General features: G+C 46.3%; 4 protein-coding genes across 8 annotated transcripts in view; 2 read left to right on the top strand and 2 right to left on the bottom strand.

Annotated features, from left to right (window-relative positions):
* piezo1 (piezo type mechanosensitive ion channel component 1 (Er blood group)) overlaps positions 1–4,931 on the bottom strand; it is an 80,554-nt gene extending 75,623 nt beyond the window's left edge. For all 3 annotated transcript variants that reach the window (XM_005749839.1, XM_005749840.1, XM_005749841.1), the window contains exon 1: positions 4,223–4,931. In XM_005749839.1, the coding sequence (XP_005749896.1) occupies positions 4,223–4,286 (64 nt within the window). In that variant the 5' untranslated portion in view covers positions 4,287–4,931. The remainder of the gene's footprint in view (positions 1–4,222) is intronic.
* An 871-nt stretch (positions 4,932–5,802) lies between these two features.
* cdt1 (chromatin licensing and DNA replication factor 1) lies at positions 5,803–10,943 on the top strand. 2 transcript variants are annotated; one of them, XM_005749835.2, is made up of 10 exons: positions 5,803–5,886; positions 6,098–6,560; positions 7,120–7,406; positions 7,517–7,711; positions 7,906–8,045; positions 8,160–8,260; positions 8,367–8,555; positions 9,722–9,868; positions 9,994–10,195; positions 10,354–10,943. In XM_005749835.2, exons 2-10 carry the CDS (start codon positions 6,195–6,197, stop codon positions 10,518–10,520), a joined length of 1,794 nt encoding a protein of 597 aa, XP_005749892.1. In that variant the 5' UTR covers positions 5,803–5,886; positions 6,098–6,194; the 3' UTR covers positions 10,521–10,943. The 2 variants fall into 2 exon arrangements, with proteins under 2 accessions (XP_005749892.1, XP_013770548.1); XM_013915094.1 differs by lacking the exon at positions 5,803–5,886 and having other exon boundaries at positions 5,905–6,560.
* A 336-nt stretch (positions 10,944–11,279) lies between these two features.
* On the bottom strand, positions 11,280–17,924 carry aprt (adenine phosphoribosyltransferase). Its single transcript, XM_005749836.2, has 6 exons — positions 17,858–17,924; positions 16,290–16,506; positions 14,766–14,869; positions 13,621–13,754; positions 12,839–12,917; positions 11,280–11,839 (listed from the first exon to the last, which is right to left on the bottom strand). The coding sequence occupies exons 2-6, from the start codon at positions 16,376–16,378 to the stop codon at positions 11,700–11,702; spliced, it is 546 nt and encodes a 181-aa protein (XP_005749893.2). The 5' UTR covers positions 16,379–16,506; positions 17,858–17,924; the 3' UTR covers positions 11,280–11,699.
* Positions 17,925–18,215: 291 nt separating this feature from the next.
* tk2 (thymidine kinase 2) overlaps positions 18,216–22,655 on the top strand; it is a 6,504-nt gene continuing 2,064 nt past the window's right edge. Inside the window, exons 1-8 of one of the 2 annotated variants that reach the window (XM_005749838.2) lie at positions 18,216–18,289; positions 18,856–18,893; positions 19,074–19,148; positions 19,265–19,318; positions 19,637–19,726; positions 19,882–19,955; positions 20,743–20,831; positions 21,036–21,115. In XM_005749838.2, coding sequence (XP_005749895.1) covers positions 18,265–18,289; positions 18,856–18,893; positions 19,074–19,148; positions 19,265–19,318; positions 19,637–19,726; positions 19,882–19,955; positions 20,743–20,831; positions 21,036–21,115 — 525 coding nt within the window. In that variant the 5' untranslated portion in view covers positions 18,216–18,264. Of the gene's footprint in view, positions 18,474–18,855; positions 18,894–19,073; positions 19,149–19,264; positions 19,319–19,636; positions 19,727–19,881; positions 19,956–20,742; positions 20,832–21,035; positions 21,116–22,655 lie in introns of both variants that reach the window. The other variant, XM_005749837.2, reaches the window with a different exon arrangement.

Here is a 22,655-nt window from a genome sequence, read left to right as displayed (position 1 = left end):
TTTCACACCTGAGCCTCAACTCTCGCGGCCCGGTACCAAACGACTCACGGACCGGTACCGGCCCGAGGCCCGGGGGTTGGGGACCGCTGATCTAGAACACTGTGGTCAGAAATAGATAGACATGGTCAACAACATTCTTGGGTGGGCCGTGGGGTTTAAACGACAATCAGCTGATACTAAGGGGCACAAAGTGAGCCAGGAAAATATAAGAGACACATTTACAGCCACCTGAACCACTGCTACGACGCCGATGGATCCATTTATTGCCCAGTTTTGCTCAGCCCACAGCTGTTGCCATCCCGTTCAAGGTTCGATGTGTTCAGAGATGCTTTTGTACATACTTGGGTTGTAGCGAGCGGTGATTTGAATCACTGTTGTCTTCCTGAAGCAGTCTGACCTCCACTAACAACAAAGCCACTCACTGGATGTTTTCTTGTTTTGCAGACCAGTCTCTGTAAACTCTAGAAATGCTTGTGTGGGAAAATCCTATCAGGTCAGCAGATTCTGAAATGCTCAAATCAGCCCATCTGGCACTAACAATGACGCCACGTTCCAAGTCACACAAATGAACTTTCTTCCAAATTTTTATGCTCATGTTGAACTTGTGTTCAAAGTGTGTTAACAAGCAGCTCAACAGGTGTACCTAATGAAGTGGCTGGTGTGTGTCATTTATGGCCCAGTGCTCCTCTGCACCGTTTCCATGACAGTAAAAACAAATACACTGCATAACATAAATGTCTGTGATGATACATCAGCCGAAGGAATCGGAAGAGTTGAAGGTGAGAGCCTGGATTTGAAGCAAACACTTAAAGAACAGAAACAGTTTTGACTCGGGCCTGATGAAATCACTCAACAAGCTGCCAAAATGTTGAACTGACTGACCAAACACCAGAAACCACAGAAAGAATACCAGCTGATCAAAACTAACAAACAACAGAGCCGTTTTATTGGGTATAACAGACGCAAAACACTTAGTCTAGCTAGCAGAGGAGCAGACTCGTTCAGCAGCCTGATGCTGAATTCTCTTATATTCTGTCATCTGTATATTCAGAGAAATAGCACAAAAACTTGTGTCAGGGTGAAAATACAGCAGTACTTATTGCCAAGTATTTCAAGCAGGTACACAGTGTGTAGGTCTGTAGCTGTGAGACTCAGCGGTGCTTTGCAGCCTATTCCTTATCAAAGGATGTTTCTGCCCAGTATACAGGTTGAGTGGCTCACAGCAAACTCAGACATATCAGTGTATGTCAGAGAGACAAAGTGCTTCAAGTGCAAAGAATGAACGTACTAAATCAGTCTGTGGGATTGCTTAAATGTGACTGTAGTGTGCGGCATGTTAAAGGCCTGTGAGAGCAGGAAAGCACTGGCTCTGCCCTGGTTCATATGTGTTTAAATGAGTTCTCCAGCTATAGTCAGATATTCCATGAGTTAAGGCTCTGTTACAAACAGGCCAATCACAGCACTGAAGCAGACGCTGTCCCAACTCTGAACTCTCCAAACGTAGCTATCCTCTTTGCCTCCTGGCATCAACATGTAACAGTATACCTTTACCATTAAAACTGAGCACGTAGGAAAATCGGACTCCGAGTCAAGAGCAGGTTGTACAGTTTCCTTTTCTTAGAAATGACAGTGAGATGAGCTGCTGTTCAGTGTGCTGATGGTGGCGAAATTAAAGCACAAATAAATCCTTCTCTCTGACTCACTCCTACACACCGAGGATTTCTCACCGAGCTGTGAAGTCCTGTTAAACTGCACTACTGTGGAATGACTCTGACTCACTAGGCTACATCACACAGTTCTCTTGTAAACAGGCTCATTTTTGTTACTCAGATCAGGTCTGTGTCTGAAACAAACCCAGCCAGTGGTGCTGCGCTTTTTTCCCCTCTCATCTTTTTTAATTCAGATCTTTCACCGAAACCTAAAATAACACCTCGCTACTTATGTTCAACACGCTCGAGTGAAGTGTACTTGTGTAAACTACATTATTCCACAGCCCTTATAAAGTTGTTGTTGTTGATACTTGATCCATCATTATATGTAAGGAATGGACTTTCTTACTGTCTCTGCAAAGAAACAGGTGGAAGGAATCTGTCAACTCTGGGTTGTGAGCATTGGAATACACTCCCAGCAACAAGAAGCTCCTGTCTCATTGTTCCTTTGCCAGCTATCTATCAAAAATTAAGGTCCTCACAACAAATATTTGCTTTGAAGCTGTACTTCCACGTACGTTTGCATGTTTTTATAAATCACTGTCACTAACGTTCATAAAAAGTCAATGTACCACGAGTTTTGAAACAACTGATTTCAAACATTATTCATAAAAGTGCTTTCTATCAAACATTCTCCCAAGGTCCAGTGTCTTACCCAAGGACACTTTGGCAGACTGGGATCAAACTACCAACCTTGGGATTAGCAGATGAGCTACAACCACCCTTAATATTTGAAATTTTAGTGTGAAGAGCAACACATGATCAGGATCACAAAGTGTTTGTTTGGATGAGGGTAATTCTCCAGGAAATGTTGATGCAATGTCCTCTTGGCTGTTATATCGTCGGGTTTCACTTCCTTTGTATCACAATGTGAACTGTTTAAAGACACAATGTTGCACGTTGTAACAAGTTGCATCCTGTCTGAGACTGTTTCTGTTTCTCTCAGTCTCCCAACATTTCATAGCAACAGTAGTCATGCCCCACACAGTAAGACTGTTAACATTCCAGCTTATGACATTTGTCCTCTGAGATTGCCAGCTGGATTTAGGCTAAACATACACTTCCTGTTTTATCTGAGCAGAATATTAATTTTACTTGTTACAAACTCTGCTGAATGACACTCCTAACCTAAACCAGAGCAGATTGGGCATAAAAACATTTAAATAACATGGCTTTAGATTTGGAAAATCCCTAAATGGCAGAAAAGAGTCATTATTTTTGTATTTGGGTGAAACAGAATAGATAGTGTAAATGATCCATAAACAGCAGTAGTTATTTTTAACTGAATATGTGACCGTGGCGTTCAGAGGGCTCTGTGCAGGAATCAGCATTATTGGGTTTCCTAAGAAGAGGCTCTGTGATCACCAGAGTTTTCCATGATATTAGTACAGCTTCACACTGGGAACCTGATCAAACCAAGCCAACAGTTCAGACTTTGACTATATGCTCAAAATCACAACTTTGTTGTGATTCTTCTCAGAGGAATTTGTTAGAGAAGTGCAGTGTATCGCGTGCAGGAACCTGTGTGGGACTGCCTTTACAGAACAGCACCACTGATTCAAACCACAACTGAGAGAAGTTTGCGGTGAACATGCGAGCAAGAAGACAAACACGTGTCAGGACCCAGCCTTTTGCAGGTCTTTATGAAAGAGTAGCAGTACAACACTGCGGTGGTAAAGGAGGAGAATGGCAGTACGAACTGTTTGCTGATGTGTTCAGCAACATTCAGGAGACCATTCTTCCAAAAGCTTTGGGACAGCTACACCCTTCATCTTTAAACAGCGTCTGCATGAACCGCTGAGCAATGGCACTGCTCCCAACATACTACGAATGACCGTCACCAACATGTCATATTTACACAACTGTAAAGGAAAGTACCAGTGCAGTCGAGTCAGTGCAGGGTGTGTCAGCGGGCTGCTGGAGACCACAGCCACACACTGCTTTTAGCAAGGACCCACCACCCAACAAGCCACTGGATTGTTGTCTGTCCCACACACAGAGGGTCGTCTTCTCTCCTGCAGGCCCCAACTGAAAGGCATTTCATCATGTCCACTGTTAAACTGATGGCTGACTGAGAAACGGGGGCGCAAACAAGCTTTTCCACAGCCCAGACAGGATGGCAGCTTTAACACGCGCAATAGACACACTTACTTTCCGCTCACGCTCAGGAAAACCTGCAGTGCATGCAGCAGTTCGGTTACCTAATGTGAACTGGTGTTTTCCACATCAGCGCCTTGGAGAAAAGCTCGTGCTCGTGCACGCGCACGCGCAGCAGTGACACTTTTGAGCCAAACTCCGGAGCAGAGAGCTGTGTGACACGCAGGGCTGAGAGTTTCTGTGAACACCTCTGAACTATAAACGCAGTGTGGAAATGTGTCGGCCTGTACGACTTCTGTCAAACTTGTGGAGAGTTTTGACTCCCTGGCGAACTCCCAGTGCGTCACGGAGCCGAGCCCGGACGAGCCGAGAGCCGCTGTGCTGGCATCAGTGCAGCTGCTTCTCTTTCAGCTTACCTGTTAAGAGGCCGGAGGGCAGCAGAAGGCAGTAGAAGAGCCAGACAACCACCTGAAGATCCATGGCAGAGCACGTCAACGCCGCGCACACGGCACGAAGGCTGGCTCGATGTCAGACGCACTCCATTTGGTCTAAGGTGGCCGATCGCTGTCCGGGCCGTTACTCCGTAACGTGAACACTCACACTGAAGCTCCGCTTCGCGCTGAGCCGAGGGAGGGGGTCTTCTGTAGGGAAAGCTGGAGGCCGGGCTGAGGCGGCTCCGCGGCACATGGAAAAAGTGATTCACGGGCGGTCCGTGTGAGGGGCGTTCATACTGCAGCTGCTCACAGTCGCCTCCCTCTCTCGCAGTCTGACTGCGCGTTAAAGTTCGTGCAGAGCGCTCACAGCACTCAGTCCTTCTTCTAATGACCCTTTCACACTCTCCCGTGTCAGTCAGTACTTGGGGGTACCTGAGGCCGCTCCTCACGTCAAGTTTGGCAAAATTCGTATAATAACGCGGTCAGGTAGCGCCCCTCTGCGTACGCAGGGTGACGCAGCACCGGCGTGGAGAGGTCACCGCGTTGATCCTGATGTGATGACTTAGAAAAACGATATTAATTGAAATAAACTCGTGGCGCTCAGCAGCCACTCCTGACTGCAAAGCAGTGAAATTACGACTTGTTCTCTCCAGATGTTTCCACATTACAGAACTCCAGATATCAGCTGATTTTTCACAGGTTTCAGTTACAAAGTCAACAAAAGTTTGGATTTGATAAATCTGTGGCTGTGGCTCAGTGTCCGCATTGAGCCACAGCCACAGATTTATCTTCCAGCTTCCGGCTGCAAATCACAGAGGAGATCAATGGCGCACAGTCCACTCAGTCATCCTGTGGCTGAGTGGCTGCTGTGGACCATTCAAAGCTCACTGCTCATCAGCGTGCTAAACCTTGGGGGGTCTCTCTGTCTAAATAAATAAATAAATTACGCCCCTGTCGACACACAGTGACGTGGTTGTGATCTAGTGTTATTCTGCCCCCCCCCCCCCAAAAAAAAACAAAAAACAACAACAACAACTTTATTAAGCAACAGTATACAGAGAATGTATTTGAACATGATCAACACATGCCAGGGGGTGCATATAAAAAGTTACATAGCCTACATTCAAATAATTTGTAATTAGTACAAATAGTAATTGTTTTTATAGCCTTGTTATTAAGTGATCCACTAAGCAGTTATCAGTATAGCTGTGTTTAAAATGAGGCTTTTGGCTACTGTATTTGCATTTCTGGAAATAACATTTAGCTAAGATAGCTAACAGATTTATTATAAAGTATACATCTTCCGTTTTGCCTTTGAAAGAAACAAATACAACATTTTCCCATTTCAAAGTAAAGACAAAATGTTCTAGCACGTGACCCAGAAGTCTCAGGATAGCTTTCACATTCATGTCCCTTTTGAACTTTGTCATGATTAACTGCATAATATTTAGCACGAATATTCTCGTTACCTTTACTGTGCTTTGTTAGACAGATTCTCCCTTTGTGTGAACCCACAAGGTTGGGTGGACCGGTGTTATTTGTGTGTGTCCGCAGAGGAGGAGCTGTCACTGAAACACGCAGCAAACTATCGGGAAGGTGGCGTGATTTGAACGTGATCACCTGCTGTAACCATGGTGATTAGACAGGTAAAGTTACACTTTCACAAACAGACACTGGACATGTTGATCCACAGCACCGCTCAAAGCCCGTGTGTAGCGTGTGGAAAACTTTTACACAGAAGAAGAACACGCCCGCCCACGGTCTGCTCCAGTCCTGGTTTACCCTCCGACCAAGAGGACCGGGGGAGGCGTGGCTTTATTCATTTCGCGCGAAAATTTGTTTCTTCTTCCTGTGCAGTGTGCGCACTTCCGGAGAACGTTTGCAGACGGCGTCTGTGTGCTGGGGCTCTGCTCGTCCTCGTTTTGTTTTCGTGTTCGCTTGTGAGGCCAGCGGCATGTCTCAGGCTCGGGTTACCGACTTCTACTCCCGGACGAAGAAAGCCACTGGCGGCCCAACGAAGCCGGCAGAGCCACGCAGCGCCTTCTCGTGTTCGTCGACAGTTCATGAAGAGTTTCTCCGTGTAATCGACGAGGCCGCGGGGCTGAACCATGGCGCGGAGCAACCCCTCTCCAGCCCCCGCACCCCCAAGCGGGGCTCTGCTGACCTCGGAGCGACCGTGTCCGCCGCAGCCGTCGAGCACAGCACCGCCAAGAAGAGGCGGCAGGCGGATCTCGGAGCACCGGCAGCCGCTGCAGGAGCAGAGAGGCCGGCGAGGCGGTCTGCCAGGAAGAAACTGGAGCTGCCCGCAGACACGGCACAGGTAACAGACGTGTGCATGTACACACAGACCCACAGGCTTTGTCCTGCCTTCACGCTGTAGTTGCAGGCTTTGTGTACTCTTCGTCATGCTCACAGATCTTTGTAGTGTCTGGATATTTGCTCCTCTGGACTGATCTGGCTTTAAATCTGAATCTCACGAGGTTTCTCAGCTGAATAAATGAGATGTTTCTATGCCGTTTCTCAGAGACGGAACTTGTGATTTAATATCATTCCTGAGAGGGTTCAGTCTCAGCAGTTTGAATAAGTCGATCGGTGTTCATACTGGAACAATGAGAGCAGCCTGATCATATCTGAAACACGCCTCTCTTTAACAAAGGTTGCTGAGTGTGAGAGAGAAACACTCATGATGGCTAATCTGCATGTGGGGGGCAGGGCTGCACACATGACCTCTGGTGTGTTTTGGTCGCAGCTGAGAGTAGGGCTGCTCGATTATGGCAAAAATGATAATCACCATTATTTTCACTGAAAGCTCAGATCGTGGTTAAAATTCGATTAATTGAGCAGCCCTAGCTGACGGCACCTTTTTCCATTTCTGGCAGGTCCTGGGTAAAGAGGACATCGCTGCTCTCAAGTCACGCCTTCTGAGGATTAAGAAGCGTGTAGATGAGATCCCTGCCACTGCGTCCTCAGCTACACCCTCTCCATCTTTAGTGCCTGACAGTAGCTCCCCTGCTGTTCCTGAAACCATCATTTCGGCCTCTGCTGAAGCTAAGACCCTGAAGCTCTCTGTAGCTCGGGCCAAAGAGCTTGCAGCTCAAGCTCAGAAGAGGAAGGAAGCAAAAGCAGCAGCGGAGCATGAGCTGACTGAGACCCGTGCTCAGGACAGGTGAGCACTTGCACATGTGCGCAGAGCTAAGTGAGAGTAAGCTGCATTTCCCCAAAGATGAGCTTTTGTTTAGTCCATGTTAAAGTGAATGTCCTCCCTTGTGTGTCCAGCACCGAGCAGCCAGCGTATCAGCGGTACCACACTCTTGCTCAAGATGCCCCCCCAGGCCTCTCGCTCCCCTACCATTACAAGGTGCTGGCTGAAATGTTCAGAAGCATGGACACTGTGGTCGCCATGTTGTACAACCGCTGCGAGACCGCGACCTTCCCCAAGATCAAACGGGGAGTTCAGGACATGATGCACAAGTAAGTGTTCGGTTAGTCGGATGAGTTCGTGAGACAAAAGCTGAGAATGTGTGGGAAAGTGGAATGTGTCAGCAGTCCTGTTGTTTGTGCTAGAAAGGTTCCAGCTGTCAGCAGCTTCGTGTGTTTTTAAGCTAAGGCTCGCTGGACCTGTGGCTCGCTGCTAAAGATAATAACGGACTTCTTTCCTCTTTGAGGCGCTTTGAAGAGAGCCACGTGGGTCAGATAAAGACGGTGTTTCCTGAGGCCTACACGTTCCGGCAGGAGAAACACATCCAAGCTTTCAACAGCAGCATTAAGAAGGGAAGCTACCAGCTGACCGTGGACCCCATCATCGGTTAGAGCGCACGTCACCTTCAGCTCAGCCAACCACTTTTCTCCAAATACCATATTTGTAAACTGTCCCTCAGTACATGGCTTTGATTTGGGTGTTTGGGGTTGTTCTCCTCAGAAAATGGCGAGGCTCGACCTGTGCTGTCAGCCTCTCGTCTCCTGGAGAGAAGACGCGTGTTCCATAACAGCCTGCTTTCCATTGTCAAACAGCACCACAAGGTCAGCTGCTCTAGTTTGGGTTCACTCATTTTTTAATAAGTCACACAGCAGTTACTTTTTTGTTGTCGTCTCAAACTTTTGCCTAAATCTCCTTTTTTCCCTGCAGGTTTTCCTGTCCTCGTTGGATCCCCCAGTGTTGGTTCCAGAAGACAAACTGACCCGCTGGCATCCTCGCTTTAATGTGGACTCTGTGCCAGCCGTCCATACGAGCGCACTGCCTCAGACTCCTCGCCCGGAGAAACTGGCCACAGCTCAGGAGGTGCTCGACAAGGCCCGCTCACTCATCACACCGAAGGTGCTGCAGCAGCGTCGCCGCTCTCACGCTTCTGCGTAAACGATGAGCTTACTGTAGTCTGAGATTAATATCTGTTAGGTGATAGCACTCTGAATTTCAGGTGTTGTTTACACACATTTGTGGCGTTGTCTCAAAAGATTGAAGGTCACATGGGCAGTAATCGCTCCAGTGAAGGGCTGTCAGTTCAACACTTGACCTCGATCACAAACAGCTGTGTCATACTCTGTAGCACTTTCCCCTCTCAGTTAATCACGTAGCCCCTCCTGAGTCTGCCACCAGACCAGCGTCACGTGTTTTGTGTTGTTACTTGTAAACTCGCATCACCTCCTACTGTTCATGAGGGTGAAGGACAGAAGGAACAAGTTTAATCAAAGCCGTCTGCGTGAACATGCTGACTGACAGCTTACCGCCATCGATCCCTTTGGAGCGACGCAGCTCCTAATTCAGCATTTTTCTCAGTTGTATGTTCAGTTCCAGGAAACGGGTGAGCACTACTTAGTAACAGTGGGTGTAGTCACAAGAACGTCTTACTGTTAGGAGGCTGAGTCGTTTTGACCAGCACGTGTGCTCCATCCAACATGTAGGACTGCTTTCTTTGGGTGACGGGGGCTAGAGAGAGAGCGTAGTTGGATATTTGGAAATCCAAAATCATATTCTTGTATATTTGTGCCCCATCATATTTTAATGATGTCAGTCTGCCCCAGGGCAGCTGTGGCTACAACTGCAGCTGCCTCCACCAGTGTGTGAATGTGAGAGTGAATGAATAGTGGCATTGTACAGCGCTTTATAAAATGCAATCATTATTGTAGTACCATATCACCCTATTAGAGCACTTCGCTCTTGCTCTGCAGGCCTACTTGTTGTTCCTAGAGTATTTAAAAGTAGAATGGGAGGCAGAGCCTTCAGTTTTCAGGCCCCTCTTCTGTGGAACCAGCTTCCAGTTTGGATTCAGGAGACAGACACTATCTCTACTTTCAAGATTAGGCTTCAAACTTTCCTTTTGCTAAAGCATATAGTTAGGGCTGGACCAGGTGACCCTGAATCCTCCCTTAGTTATGCTGCAATAGACGTAGGCTGCCGGGGGTTGTCATGATGCTCTTTAACAGAACTTTATATTAGTATAATTACTGTAACGCTAAATGTGTTGGCTTTTTGTGTGTGTTCAGATGGAGAAGGCTCTGATTGGGCTGGCTCTGAAGACAGAAGACAAAGCTGCTCACAAAGAGCCAACATCCCAGGAGAACCCCACAGTCCCCCAAACATCAGCTGTCCCAAATGCCCTGAAAGGGGTGTCCCAGTCTCTGCTGGACCGGGTAGGTAGACCGGGCACACAGTTCTTCAGGGGGGTCGACCACAGCGCTGTTGGAGCTTCTTTAAGATGTGATTTTTGTCTCTAACAGCAAACACATCTTTATAGTTTACTTTGCTTTCTCCTCAGATTCGGGCAAAGGAGGCACAGAAGCTCCAGGCAGTCATGACTCGTAACAGCAAGCAGGAGGAGCGCCTGTTAATGATGTCACGACTTGGGGAGCTGGCACGGATTCTCCGCAGTGTGTTTGTTGCAGAGAAGAAACCGGCTTTAACGATGGAGGTGGCGTGTAACCGGATGGTGGCAAGCTACAGATCTTCTCTGAGCACAGGTTGGTTCACGAAACAAGAACAATGTGGTGCTTGTGCTGAGATCTCCCTCCACACAGGGTTTCTGTTTGTAACTGTTAGAAATGTAGCAGAAAACTGAACCAGGTAGAGCCGCATTCACTAGGTAGAAGCTGACCGGCTGATCCTTTGTAATCAACAGGTGAAATGGAGAAACACATCCATCTGCTGGCAGAAGTGGCTGGTGATTGGCTGACTCTTCACACAGTGAGGAAGGACTTGTACCTGAAGCTGAATAAGAACATGGAGCTCAGCACTGTGACGGACACGGTGAACAGCAGACTCCGAGAGGAGGAGACTCTGATCTGACCTTTAACGTGACCACCTCGCAGTATTTTTAGCACGTTTCAGTGGTTGTCCGCAGGTTTTGGCACGTTCGTCTGGTTTGGATAATACATGGATGGAGTTGAAGGAGTCCTCCTGACATGCTTGTGCTGAGTTGTTCGAAACACTGATCCAATTTTGTTTTTCCTTCTATCCAAAGTGTAACACGGATGTACTGACTTTGTTATTAGGAACACTTTTCTATGCAGTAAACTATTTTGTATTTTAGATTCAGAGTCACTGTTTGATGATAATGTTCAAGAAACACAGTGAAGCGCTGCACCCAGCTTTGTGCTGTCACGAATGGTGGATTGGTCATGAGGGGATCTTAAACAGCTCAGCAGGGTGCTGTGGGTGTTTGATGTTCTCATTACTGATGCAGAAAACGGGTCCATTCGAACAGCTGCAGGCTGATGTAACTCATCAGTAAAGGTAACGATTGACTTTGCTGTGACCAAACCGGAGTTTCAGCTCGTGTTCGGCTCGTTCTGGTTTGATGTGTAAGCAGACCTGCTCCATGACAGCTGCTGTGCTCTACAACGACACTCACCCTCAAACAAAGCACAGCTGGCTGCAGCTGGAAGACTTGCACACAAAGACCATTTAAGCTGCACACTTGATTCTAAACCAGTATTAAGCTTGTCTCACGGCTTTAAATGTTCCAGCATAGACCGTGATGATCATTTAGTCATCAGTGATAACCAGTGTTTGTTTTTAGATGTTACATGATTGGACTGACACAGATGTGTTGTACACTTTATTGCAAAGTTACACCCAGTAAAGCTGGTTTTGGTCATTTCCAGTGGAACGTTTCTTTTTTCAGTCATTACATTGATGGAGGCTGCTGCGTGTTCATGTGCTGCATCTTTTGTATTCTTAGTCATTTCAGTCTCATCTGCACTCCCTGTTATTTCCATCACAGTTGTTCATGTTTCGTGACGAGCAGCTGCCTTCCAGTGGCAGAGTCGTCACGCCTGAACATGAACCCAGACAGGGTCAAACTCACCCTGCCTTCTGAGCCGAGGGAAAGTAAACTTGGATGCTGCTCAGACACTGGACGCACTGTACTTCCAGTAACATCCCATTAAAATAACGGGGCGCAGCTACACCCTGTAAACAAAATTACTGTAAAATTAAGAGATTTCTTGTCCGGGTCGAGTGTCCTCAGTACTGAAGCAGGGAGAAGACTCTGTGTGGTTTGAGTTTGTCGATGCCGTTTAGCTCTTTGAGCTCGATGACCACCATGCAGCCCAGAACCTCAGCCTGCTGTTTCCTCATCAGCTCGGCGGCAGCATGCAGCGTCCCTGCAATACACACATGTCAAAGTCTTAAAGGCAGACTTCCTAAGAGAAATCAGTCCAAAGAAAGTCACGCATCCCACCGATTCTCCTAACAGCCCAATCCGCTTTGTTTCCCTCTACACCGAGTTTTTATTGAAGTAGGGGGACCCAAGACGACAGTGCAAAGCAGGATTTGGGCTTGTCAGGTAACTTTTCTTTCAGTCTTCCAGAAAACAGGGAGAGCTCTCAGACCTCATTACCTCGACGTTCTGTGATATGGATCAATATGACCCAAAACAGCAACTGTTAGTACTTGTGGACCGATGCAGAGTAAGCCTGTGTTTGAATTACAGCCCTGCTGCTGCAGCTGAAAGAAAGCTTAAAGGTGTCTCGCGCACAACAACATTCGCTTCAAGCTGAGCTGAAAGCCTGGGTTGACTTTAGCCTAACTTATGGTCCTGTTCACGTTATGCGTCTCAGAGGGGTTTCACAGACAGACCTCCAAAATGTAACTGCCCCTCGCTGGACGTGCACGACTCTATGGGCCAAAACAGGGGAGGAGGCAACAGCCGAGTTCACCAGGAGAAGAGTGAAGGAAAATCATCACAGATTAAACAAAGTATGAAAAGTAAGACGAGTAGTGCGCATCACTGCCCAGACAGGACGATGCTGTTCTAGTCAACTTTTCCATTTCAAGACAGGAAAGCTGCCATTAATTAAAAGAGTCAAACCAGAGTCACAACATGAGACTGGGGGAAAAAGATTCTAGTAATATTAATGCTGTGTGTCAGCCGCGAGCGAGCTGTGCAGCTTCTTTCATAAACCATAAGAAACGACCGCTACGCATCAGAGCTGCCGTCTGTCACGAAGGTTGTTTCTGCGAACGCTGAATCCATAATGTTACACGGATTATCTAATGTTGAAGTAAAAGCAGAAGTGCCAGTAAGGGGAAATATTCAGCAACATAACTTGTATTCATGTCTCAGTGGGACTGAATCACATCTAAACTGGGCAATTTCTCACCTCCAGTAGCCAGGAGGTCATCGACGAGCAGGACCCTTTGTCCTGGCGCCACAGCATCCTCCTGGATCTCTGCTTCTGCCTGGAGGAACAGAGGAAATACCATTTTTAATGAGATCTGAATGTGGTCAAGCTCAACGATGCAACAGAGACTAAACTTCTTATCTCAAGTAACAGTAAAAGGAGAAACGGAGTTTCTTGTAAACCTCGACTCATTTCTGCATCATGATAGCTAGCAGTGGGTTTTCTGTCTCTGAATCTCTGAGCTGCTGTGCAGACACGTCACAAACAAAAACACGAATATGACAGCAAGCTGCAGTGCACGTATTTGTGATTAGCACTACAGGACCTAAAGGATGCACTTCAACTGGATCTAATTTTCCACTTCAACAGGTGAAAACAAGCTGACATTGTCTTAGTATACTGTTTGTTTGTTATGTAACAAACACCACAAACCCTCCCATCCTGGGTTTGTGGTGCTGGATCCTTCCTATAGGACGCAGCGCTTACAGCAGGCCAGTAAGGCTGAAGGTGTGTCTAAGATATTGCTGCCTTGTCTGCAGAATAGGATCATAGTGTCTACACTTCCATAAGTGTCTCTGTATACGGCTTGTGGAAGGGATGCGTTCAACTGCCCCATGGAAAAGTCGAGCAGTGAAATGTCCAAAAATACATATTTCCTCCACTTTTATGAGGATTGTCCTTAGTACCTCATCTCTAACAGTTTCATCCTGCCCGCCCTCCAAACACACAAACCTTTCAGAGTGTGTCCTTGTGTTCTTTACCTTGCCATACTCCAGATCATAAGAGACAGAAACAGTGGCTCCGGGCAGTTTGCCTTTCTTTCTGACCAGGACGAAGCCAACACCTAGCCTCTGGGCGAGCAGAGGCCCAAACAGGAAACCACGAGCATCTAAACCTGCCACACACAAACAGCAATAATGAGGTGGGAGGAGCAACATTTACATTAAAAGGACACAATAACATCAAACCTGCCCGAACCAAACCAGAGACGTTATCAGATGATGACTGTGATTGAATGATTAGAATTCTATAGAAACAGCAGTAAACTGCAGCACTGTTGCAGATAAGATTATTTAATCCTCTGTGAGTGATTGTGTGTCTGAGCGTGCTCAGGGTTGCTGTTTGCTACTAAAGTGACGGCTGCACATGGATGCATGGAAGCAGTAAAGCTCACGGTCCCACCGCCTGATAAAGGAGTTCAGTGTGTAACAGATATTCTTGTACTCTAGCAGCTGCACTTCCAACAGACTAAAAGAGACTCGGCAGCAGCTTAAGGATCAAACACAACATTTTCTACATCACAAATAATCCTGTGATAATGCAAGTTTGTGATGGTTTAATTACAGCACTGCTTAACTCACACATGTTGCACAATAAAGAGTCAATGTAAATATTGTCTTTCCAGGCAATTTTAAACCTAAACTGAACACAGCCAACTTCAGCATGAGTTACCATGGTAACTTAACCAGATAAAAAGAGAGCCACTTTCACTTATTCACTGTGTGCTGTTGACTGTTACACGGACCTGACTGGCTTAAGAACGTAAATAAACTAAGGATCAAGCAGGTACAGGCCGGCTTCCTGCCAGTCTCAACTTTCACTTTGATCAGCTGTTGTTGAGGAGCTGGGTCCAGGGCGGCCTCATGTTTGACGTTGTAAGACAGCTTACACTAAGAACAAGTGATGGAAAAATATTGAACAGAAGTATCTGATGGAGTGTACATGCTTTACCACTACACTCACAGGAGTTAACACACAATATCTCACACAGCTGCACAAATAAAGTGGACTTTCCGAACACCAAGCATGCGATACAGCTGGCTGAGAGGATGTTTAAGGTGTGTTAAAGACACCTTTAAAAAGGTGGAGCACAGCAGTTTCAGAGCTCTGCTTTTGTTTTTCTTACCTACAATCAGATCCACGTGCTGGTACATGTTCCTCACGTGTTCTTCAAACAGGTCAATTACTGCTTTAAGGGCAGCTGCATCCTTGAGGATGGGACAAATATCTCTGCAAGATTCAGACACAACAGTTTGTAGCATTTACAGCCTGGCAGATACAGGGCTTTTAAGACTCATGCTATTGTTTGGTGGCTTAAAAGTCAGATATAACTGCTGATCTTTTTCTGAGGGAAGCCACCCTCTGATAGACAAACAATGCAACATGAGCACAGGAGGAACACCCTGAAACCATGCTGAAGGGTTTTCTCCTGTGTCTCCATTTATCAGCTGTTATAAATCCCAATACTGATATATCAGCAAATTCCTATGATCAGCTGATACTGGGAGTAGCTGTGGCTCAGCAGGAATAGTGGTTCGTCTACTTACTGGGGGGATTGGACCTCCAGGTAAAGGGTCAGGCTTAAATAGTAACCAGTCCTTTTGGATACACATCAGAATTATAACATACATTTCCACAGAGAGATTTCATTTCCTAGAGATGCAAAGTGTTGATTTCTGATCTATATTTGACATTGGAGTGACAAAACCCAGCCTTTGACTTGTAGGTGGCATAGTTATAATGCACAGTACTAACTGAACAAATACTGCATGTTATTTGAACTGAACCAGCCTGTAGCTGGATGTTGTAGTGTCACTGGGCTCTGTGTTGGGCGGACTACTTTTTACATGCTACCTGTAGGAAGTACTATTAGAAAACACTGTATGCATTTTCACTGCTGGAAGGCTGACACCCGATTATATTACTGTAACAGATCAACAGTTTCTGTGTCTGCAACATTCAGAGCTGAGTGGCAATTTTCATGCACAGTCATCAAAGTGTTGCAAGAAAATATTGCCACCGTCAAGAACTACTAACAGCCTGAAGGTTAAACGTTGTTTCATATTCATTTGCGTGATGTATTCCTTATTAAACAGCTCATCGTCATGTTCAAAGACCTCTGAGCAGTTCTCTGACTACAGTGAAGGCTTTCAGTGCTTTGAGCCATTGCGGCATCCTGACAGCAAGATTTCAAAGGGATTTTATTTTGAAATACACACTGATATTGACCTCATACTCAGCGGGTCACGGAGGCTGTTCACTGTCTGAAGCTCAGGCTGTGGAAACAATCGTAGGTCATAGATGAGCTTGCGGGAGGCTTTACTTTCGTCAAAACCAGACTGAGCTGGTATCGATGACAGACTACATGACATGTGCTTTACCTTGAAGAGCCCCGCCCTCCCTCTGCACTGCACTGCACGACACACACACGCACACACACACACACACACACACACACACACACACACACACACTATTCGGCTGTTCCTAAGTGCTCACTGCGGGGCCAAAGTGTGCTTCCTGGTAGCGGGGGTCTGACACGTGCCCTTGCACCTGGTTACAGCTCTCAGAGACCCGTTTCTATTCGCGGTAGACCAGTGGAGAGACCTTACGTTTGCTGGGCCGTTCAAACAAGAACGCAGTGTCTTACCTGAACAGGATCCCTTTCTTGGGAAAGTCTGGGAAAGCGCGGACGTGTCTCTGGACCAGCTGCAGCTTTGCCTCCCAACCTGCGGCCATGCTGAACGCTACTTCTTCTTCTTCTCCTCCTCCTGCGGTGTGCAAACACTCCTTTGTCGCCCTCTTGTGCGGACGGGGATGCACAGTACAGCAGTGCAATTCATCCTGATCGGTGATTGGTCGAAAGTCTAGAGTGAAAGAACAGGCTTGTGATTGGTGAAAAATGTGCAACGAAGAAGCCTTCTTTTATTCACTCAGTTTGTTGTCTGATTTTTCTTTGTCAGGTGATGTTTCCAGCTCCTTTATCCCACCTGACGCCTGGACTGCTGTCTGTGGTCTTCAGCACGATCACAATGAGTTATTTATGTATTCTGACTGGTTTACAATGACAGGACAGTAAGCATTACTAGTGTATTTTCCAATAAAAGCATCTCGTTTTTACTCCAACATCGATGAGGATTTTCTTTTGGCTCTTTTGAACCAACAGGTTGGAAAGTCTCCTGAAATTAAGCGCAATTGAAAATCAATTCCTTTCTTTTCTTCTGTGATTATCATGTGCAAAGACTAGCCATAAGAGGAGTCTTTTAGGTTCTCCTGATGAGACAATGTAACTGTTTTACTTTTGTACTGGTAAAAGCTGAAGGATTATTCATGACACTGTCATTTACAGACAGACATGTTAGAGTTCACTTGCCAAAGGTAAAAGAGTTGTAAAATCATTACAAACTTGCTATGAGAGATTGTTTGTCCTGTGACAAATAGACTGAATAGTTGATTATGAAAATGGCGTGATCATACACCATGGCCTTCACAGTCAACCAAGACTATCTGGGGAAATTTGACTCACATAACAGATAATAGCTCTGTTAGTGTTTCCTAATCAATTCCAGGAAACGCTGAAGTTGTTGCGGAGGCATGTGTTGTACAAATACTTCCAAAACTTGTCTTTGCCTGCATGTACACATTGCTTCGTTGGTTCAGGTCTGTTATGTGTTTCTAGACCTATTGGCAGAAAATAACTTAATAATAAAAAAATACAAAACACGTGTCTAAGGCAGATTAAAGCCCAACTTAGGCATTCATTAAGTAAATCCACAACTCACTGTTACTGTAACACAGGACACTTTATTAAAGGTGATGAATACAGGAAAACAGCACTGCAGGAGAGTCAATCAGTGAACTGAACTACAAAAAGTCAAAAGTGCCCATCCTGGAATCATACATGTTTAAAGGAAGTTTACAACGACAATAGCCAAACACGGGTAAATGTGTAGTAAATGGCAGTGCGGTAAATCTGCCTAGTATGGCATTAAATACGCTTACTACTTCATATATCTCAGATCGTTTGTAACGAGCCACGGAAAGCAGGTGTAGCCACTGAAAAGACGAGAAAAGGGCGGCTAGCGCGCGGCTAACATTTACCACAAAGCAAAAGGGTTAAACGCGCTGTTCAGCGTCGTTTCCGCTAAATCCAGACTCTGTAACTTGACGTAAACATAGAAGAAATGCCAGTTTCCATTAAAAAAATAGCGGACTTGCCGGCTTCTTCGCTCTTCCGCTTCGTGTTGTTGTTGTTTTGGTGACGAGCAGACGATTGGTCGTCTACAGTGGGATTCGGCGCTCCTATTGGCCCGAGTCTACAGTGTCTACGCTCCGGGCCAATGAAACGATTAACAGCTAGCTCTTTTATCGGACAATAAATTACACAGTTACCCTCCATAGCTCCTCACTGACGTTTTGTTTCTGGCTACACACAGTGTGCAGGTCAGCTGTCATGTGTAATAACGCGGATCTGCTCTGGAGAAAAACTACGCCTCTTCTTCTTCGGCCTTTTTAACACTGTGTCAGTGATGGAAGCTGAACACACACGTTCATGTGGACACGGGGCGAGTACAGTAGGTGGCGCTGTTTGACAGTGATGCGGCTTCTTATAATTCGAAGAAGAAATGCGGCGCTTCTTCTTCCTGTGTGGTGAGTACAGAGGATCGTGTACATGGCACACTGATGTCGGTGTGTGTCACACTCGTGTCCGCTCGCCGTGCCGTGGCGCCGGCATGTTTGTGGGCTGGATGGAGCGGGTGGAGGAAAGCGTGTGCCGGGGGATTGAGGCTGGTCCCGTCCAGAGCCCGCAGCGGGACACGGCCCGGGGCTGCAGGTCAGTGCTGCCGCTGTCAGGACACATCAGACCCGTGCTGAACTCGAGCTTTAAAGCAGCGTTTAACCAGCCGGGTTCAAATGTCTGCCCCGGTGCTTACAGATCGACAGCAGCGATCTGACCTCAGTCTGAACTCAGGTTAATTGTAGCCTACAGAGTATCTGCAGTCAGTTAACGTGTTGCGTGCTGTCAGCAGTAGCTGATGAAAAGGGAGTGACTCAGAGTAGCGTCATAAGAACATGTGGGGAAACAAACAGTTAAAAACGAGCTCTTTGAGGTTTTATCTTTTATTTCCCACAGTATTGAGCCCCCTTCAAATCAATCAACCAATAACACTTACAGGAAGTGAAATCGAGTCTGACTGTGTTGTCTCCCTTCTAAGGGAAGCTGTTGCGGGATGGAGAGGACAGGAAAGCAGTGGTGAGCCTCCATGTTTAATCTGAGTTTGCCCCTCGGTGCATGCTGGGAATGATGTGAATGTTAATGTGGACAGCAGATTCTCATGTGGGACGGATCGTCCATAGTTTTTCAGTGGAAGTGATGAATATTCAGAGACTCACAGCAGTGTCTGACAGTCTGCCTGTACGTTGCTGTGTTCAGATCTGTGTTGAGGGGAACATTGCCAGTGGGAAGACAACATGTCTGGAATATTTCAGCAAAACCAGCAGTATCGAGGTCAGTCAGTCTTTGTGCAGTGTAGCTGTGTGCGTTCAAGATTTCCAGTGTTACCGAGCTCCAAGTATACCATTTGTTCACGAATGTATTCCTCTCTCCTTGCCTCTTTCTTGCAGGTCCTTACAGAGCCAATCTCTAAATGGAGAGATGTCCGAGGGCACAACCCTCTGGTAACGTACATGACCGTGCTGTCAGTGTGCAGAGCTGGAAGGATTCTTCCAAAACATTTTGTGCTTTTATGATGCTGGAGTGTTTAACGCGCCGGTGCTTAACGCGCCGGTGTTTAACGCGCCGGTGTTTAACGCGCCGGTGCTGAACAGTGTTGACTTGGGATGAGATGTGGTGAGTGTAAACACCTGTATACTCCCGCTTCCTCAGGAGTCCGGTCAAGCTTATCAAATGCTCTGGGAATGTGTTGAGTGCTGGTTGGTAGTGTGACTTCCCTGCATGTCAGTCTAGCTGTTCACCTGCAGGTTCTGTCCCCGCAGGCTTTAATGTACCAGGATCCTCAGCGCTGGGGCATCACGCTACAGACCTACGTTCAGCTCACTATGCTGGATCGACACCTGTCAGCTGTGGTAAGTGTCCTGCTAGCTAGCACCACAGCTGGTTTACTCTGTGCTTGTTTTGTTGCATGCTAACACCCATATAGCCTGGGCTAGCACACTGATGGCTGTACGCTGGTTATGCAAACGGATACGCTGGCACACGTGCTGTTTCTTGTTGGTTTCAGGCAGCTCCTGTTAGGATGATGGAGAGATCTCTCTTCAGCGCCAAGTACATCTTTGTGGAGAATCTCTTCAGAAGGTACAGTAATCTGATCCACGGATCATCCACACAGTTTGACCTGAACAACACAGCCCTGCAGCGCTGAAGTAGGAGAGTGTGCAACCTGTGCATGTGATTTATGTACAGACAGAGAGGATGGATTGTTATTTCAGTCAGGCTCAGCATCTGTTCTCATGTCTTTAATGTAAAGGTCGTGTTCAGTCATGCATCATTGTAGCCAAGTCTTACCATGAAATAGTCCAGATGTTGATTTGCAGTAATGGCCAAAGTGCCTCACAGCCGCAGCTATGTAAACAGAGAAGGCAGTTACTTAAAATGTAACATTTCATTTAAAATATGTAACTGTCTCAAATGAATCATCCAACCTGTAACTGAGCATTTCTGACATTTCTGGGAATTTAGAGAGCTGGGGTGGTTCGGGAGGTAGAGACGGTCACCTACTAATCAGAGCGTTGATGGTTTGATCTTTGACTGCTACAGTCTATGGTTGAACCTCCAATGTGTGGAGAGTCCCGGGTATTTAAGCCGTAGTTGGTGTTGTTGACCTGCTAGTGATCATGTGCCAACGTGTGAAATGGGGTGTGGGTCATTATCAGCGGAGGTTCTGGGTGAAATCACTGTGAGACCTTAGAACTGAAGATGCTTCTAAGGTGAGAGCTGAAACGTCTTCAAGACATTTCAAGAAGTCCAGTCGGTTTGCTTTCCAAGCTCGTTAGGTCAGATAGAACCTGTGAATGAGTGAATGAGACATGTTTATAAAGTGCTTTGAGTAGAATTAGAGTTTTATTTCATGTTTTTCTTCCAGTGGGAAAATGCCAGAGGTGGACTATGCTGTTCTCAGCGAGTGGTTTGACTGGATTACAGCTAACATTTGCATTCCTGTTGATCTCATTGGTGAGTCCCACACAAACAAACCTGCTGCAGCTCAGCATCAAGAAACAAAGCACGAATCCTGTGCACGTCTGAATGTACACGATGAGAACTGACCTCTGTCTTTGAGGTTGTGTGTTTATACAAATGGCATTCCTATGTAATGAAATGAGTTCATGTAGTAATAATAATGATACATGTCATATTTGGCTTTTTCCCTGGCTCCAGTTTACCTGCAGACGTCTCCTCAGACCTGCCATGAAAGGTTAAAGCAGCGATGCAGAGAAGAGGAGAAAGTCATTCCACTGGTGAGGAGCTTGTGCTTCACTTCATTGAAGTTTGTCAATTCAAAGGGACACAGACAGCTGCACAGTAGTGCCAATCTAATGACCACTTGAAGTGACCACAAAGCTACTCCAGAGAGTCTGAAAACATTTCCAACTCATGGTGAAAAATCTGAGGTTTGTCAAGGCAAATGGCATTTAACACTTTGTTTGAAACGCGTACAAATGCTGGAGCTCTGCTTCAAAGATGAAGCTGGTTCCTAGAGATGCAACAAAAGGCTAAAGATGTGAGCAGCAGCACACGTCAGCACACGGCTTCCTCCTAGCTCCAGTTTCTGTTCACCTGGGGCTTCACTACATGGACTGCAGTGAGGTGGCATCAATATTTACACCTTACCAGACAACTGCTACTACAAACATACATGACAAGTTTACAGCAGGCGTCCTGTCAATTCAAGTCAGTGTATTTATAAGTATGTTTTTAAACAACAGGTTGACCAAAGTGCTGCACAAACTGGGAAAAAACCCAACAGACAGGTCACAAAAACAAAGAAAAGAGTCACAGTAAGGGAATAAAGATGTGGTGTTAGGGAGGTCCTAATGCGAAAAGGAGAGCGTTCCAAAGTCACGATGTAGCCACCGTAAAGGCCGGCTTGCTCTGTGTTTGAGTCTGCTTCTAGGAACAGCAAGACCTGAAGGCTCTGTTAGGAGTATGTTCAGAGAGGTAAGAGGGAGCCGACCCATTTAGAGACTTAAAAGCAAACAATTAAAGCTTAAAATCAAATCTAAAATTTACTGGAAGCCAAAACTGGGGAAATGCTGTCGCGTTTACATTGCCTGTGAGCAGGTTGGAGAAGAGGGAGCGGAGCCTGGCTGATGCCCAAATAAAGGCCCCAATATTCTGAAACAGCAGAAAAATGTCCAGCAGGAGTGATGATGCAGAGCTCGCGCACAGGTAACAGAGGTTTAACTGGTCAGCACAGAAATTTGAAGTATGACAGTGATCAGAAAAGTGGCTGTAGCTCAGGTGGCAGAGCAGATCAGCCACTAACCAGAAGGTCGGTGGTTTGATCCCAGGCTGCTCCAGTCTGCATGCCAAATATCATTGGGCAAGATACTAACCCCATGTTGCTCTCCGATGCATCCATCGGAGTGTGAATGTCTATGAATGCTAGATACTTAGCACTTAAGCTTAGAAGTGCTTGTGTGAATGAATTAGTTGTATAAAGCGCTTTGAGTGCTCAGAGTAGAAAAGCGCTATATAAGAACCAGGCCATTTACCAAAAGTGCAAATTAGAATATCACATAATTACAGAGCACGAGATAAGACTGAATCCAAAGTACGTCCACGCTTGTGGGAGGGAGCGCCGACTGAACAAGACTAAAACAGTCAGTAAGGTTCAGGACGTCTTTCACAAGAGGTTTAGTGGGGCAGCAAACATGAATCTTAAAATCCCAAAGAATTAGTCGTTCCGGATAAAAAGACCTTAAATAAAATCCTTGTTAAACTGCGGAGCCCATAAATATCAGCAGTGAGCTGTCTCTCAGGTGTGTGTGTGTGTGT

Source organism: Pundamilia nyererei, unplaced genomic scaffold, assembly GCF_000239375.1.
Source record: "Pundamilia nyererei isolate P.nyererei 1_Seehausen unplaced genomic scaffold, PunNye1.0 scaffold00256, whole genome shotgun sequence".
NCBI lineage: Eukaryota > Metazoa > Chordata > Actinopteri > Cichliformes > Cichlidae > Pundamilia > Pundamilia nyererei.
The sequence above is the reverse complement of the archived record's forward strand: the minus strand, read 5'-3'. Positions and strand labels throughout refer to the sequence as shown.

Coding starts and splice junctions, on each gene's coding strand:
- cdt1 (XM_005749835.2), top strand. CDS start 6,195: ATGTCTCAGGCTCGGGTTACCGACTTCTACTCCCGGACGAAGAAAGCC. Junction 6,561..7,119: donor TGCCCGCAGACACGGCACAG/GTAACAGACGTG, acceptor CATTTCTGGCAG/GTCCTGGGTAAAGAGGACAT. Junction 9,869..9,993: donor CCCAGTCTCTGCTGGACCGG/GTAGGTAGACCG, acceptor CTTTCTCCTCAG/ATTCGGGCAAAGGAGGCACA.
- aprt (XM_005749836.2), bottom strand. CDS start 16,378: ATGGCCGCAGGTTGGGAGGCAAAGCTGCAGCTGGTCCAGAGACACGTC. Junction 13,755..14,765: donor GCACGTGGATCTGATTGTAG/GTAAGAAAAACA, acceptor TGTGTGTGGCAG/GTTTAGATGCTCGTGGTTTC. Junction 12,918..13,620: donor ATGATCTGGAGTATGGCAAG/GTAAAGAACACA, acceptor CTGTTCCTCCAG/GCAGAAGCAGAGATCCAGGA.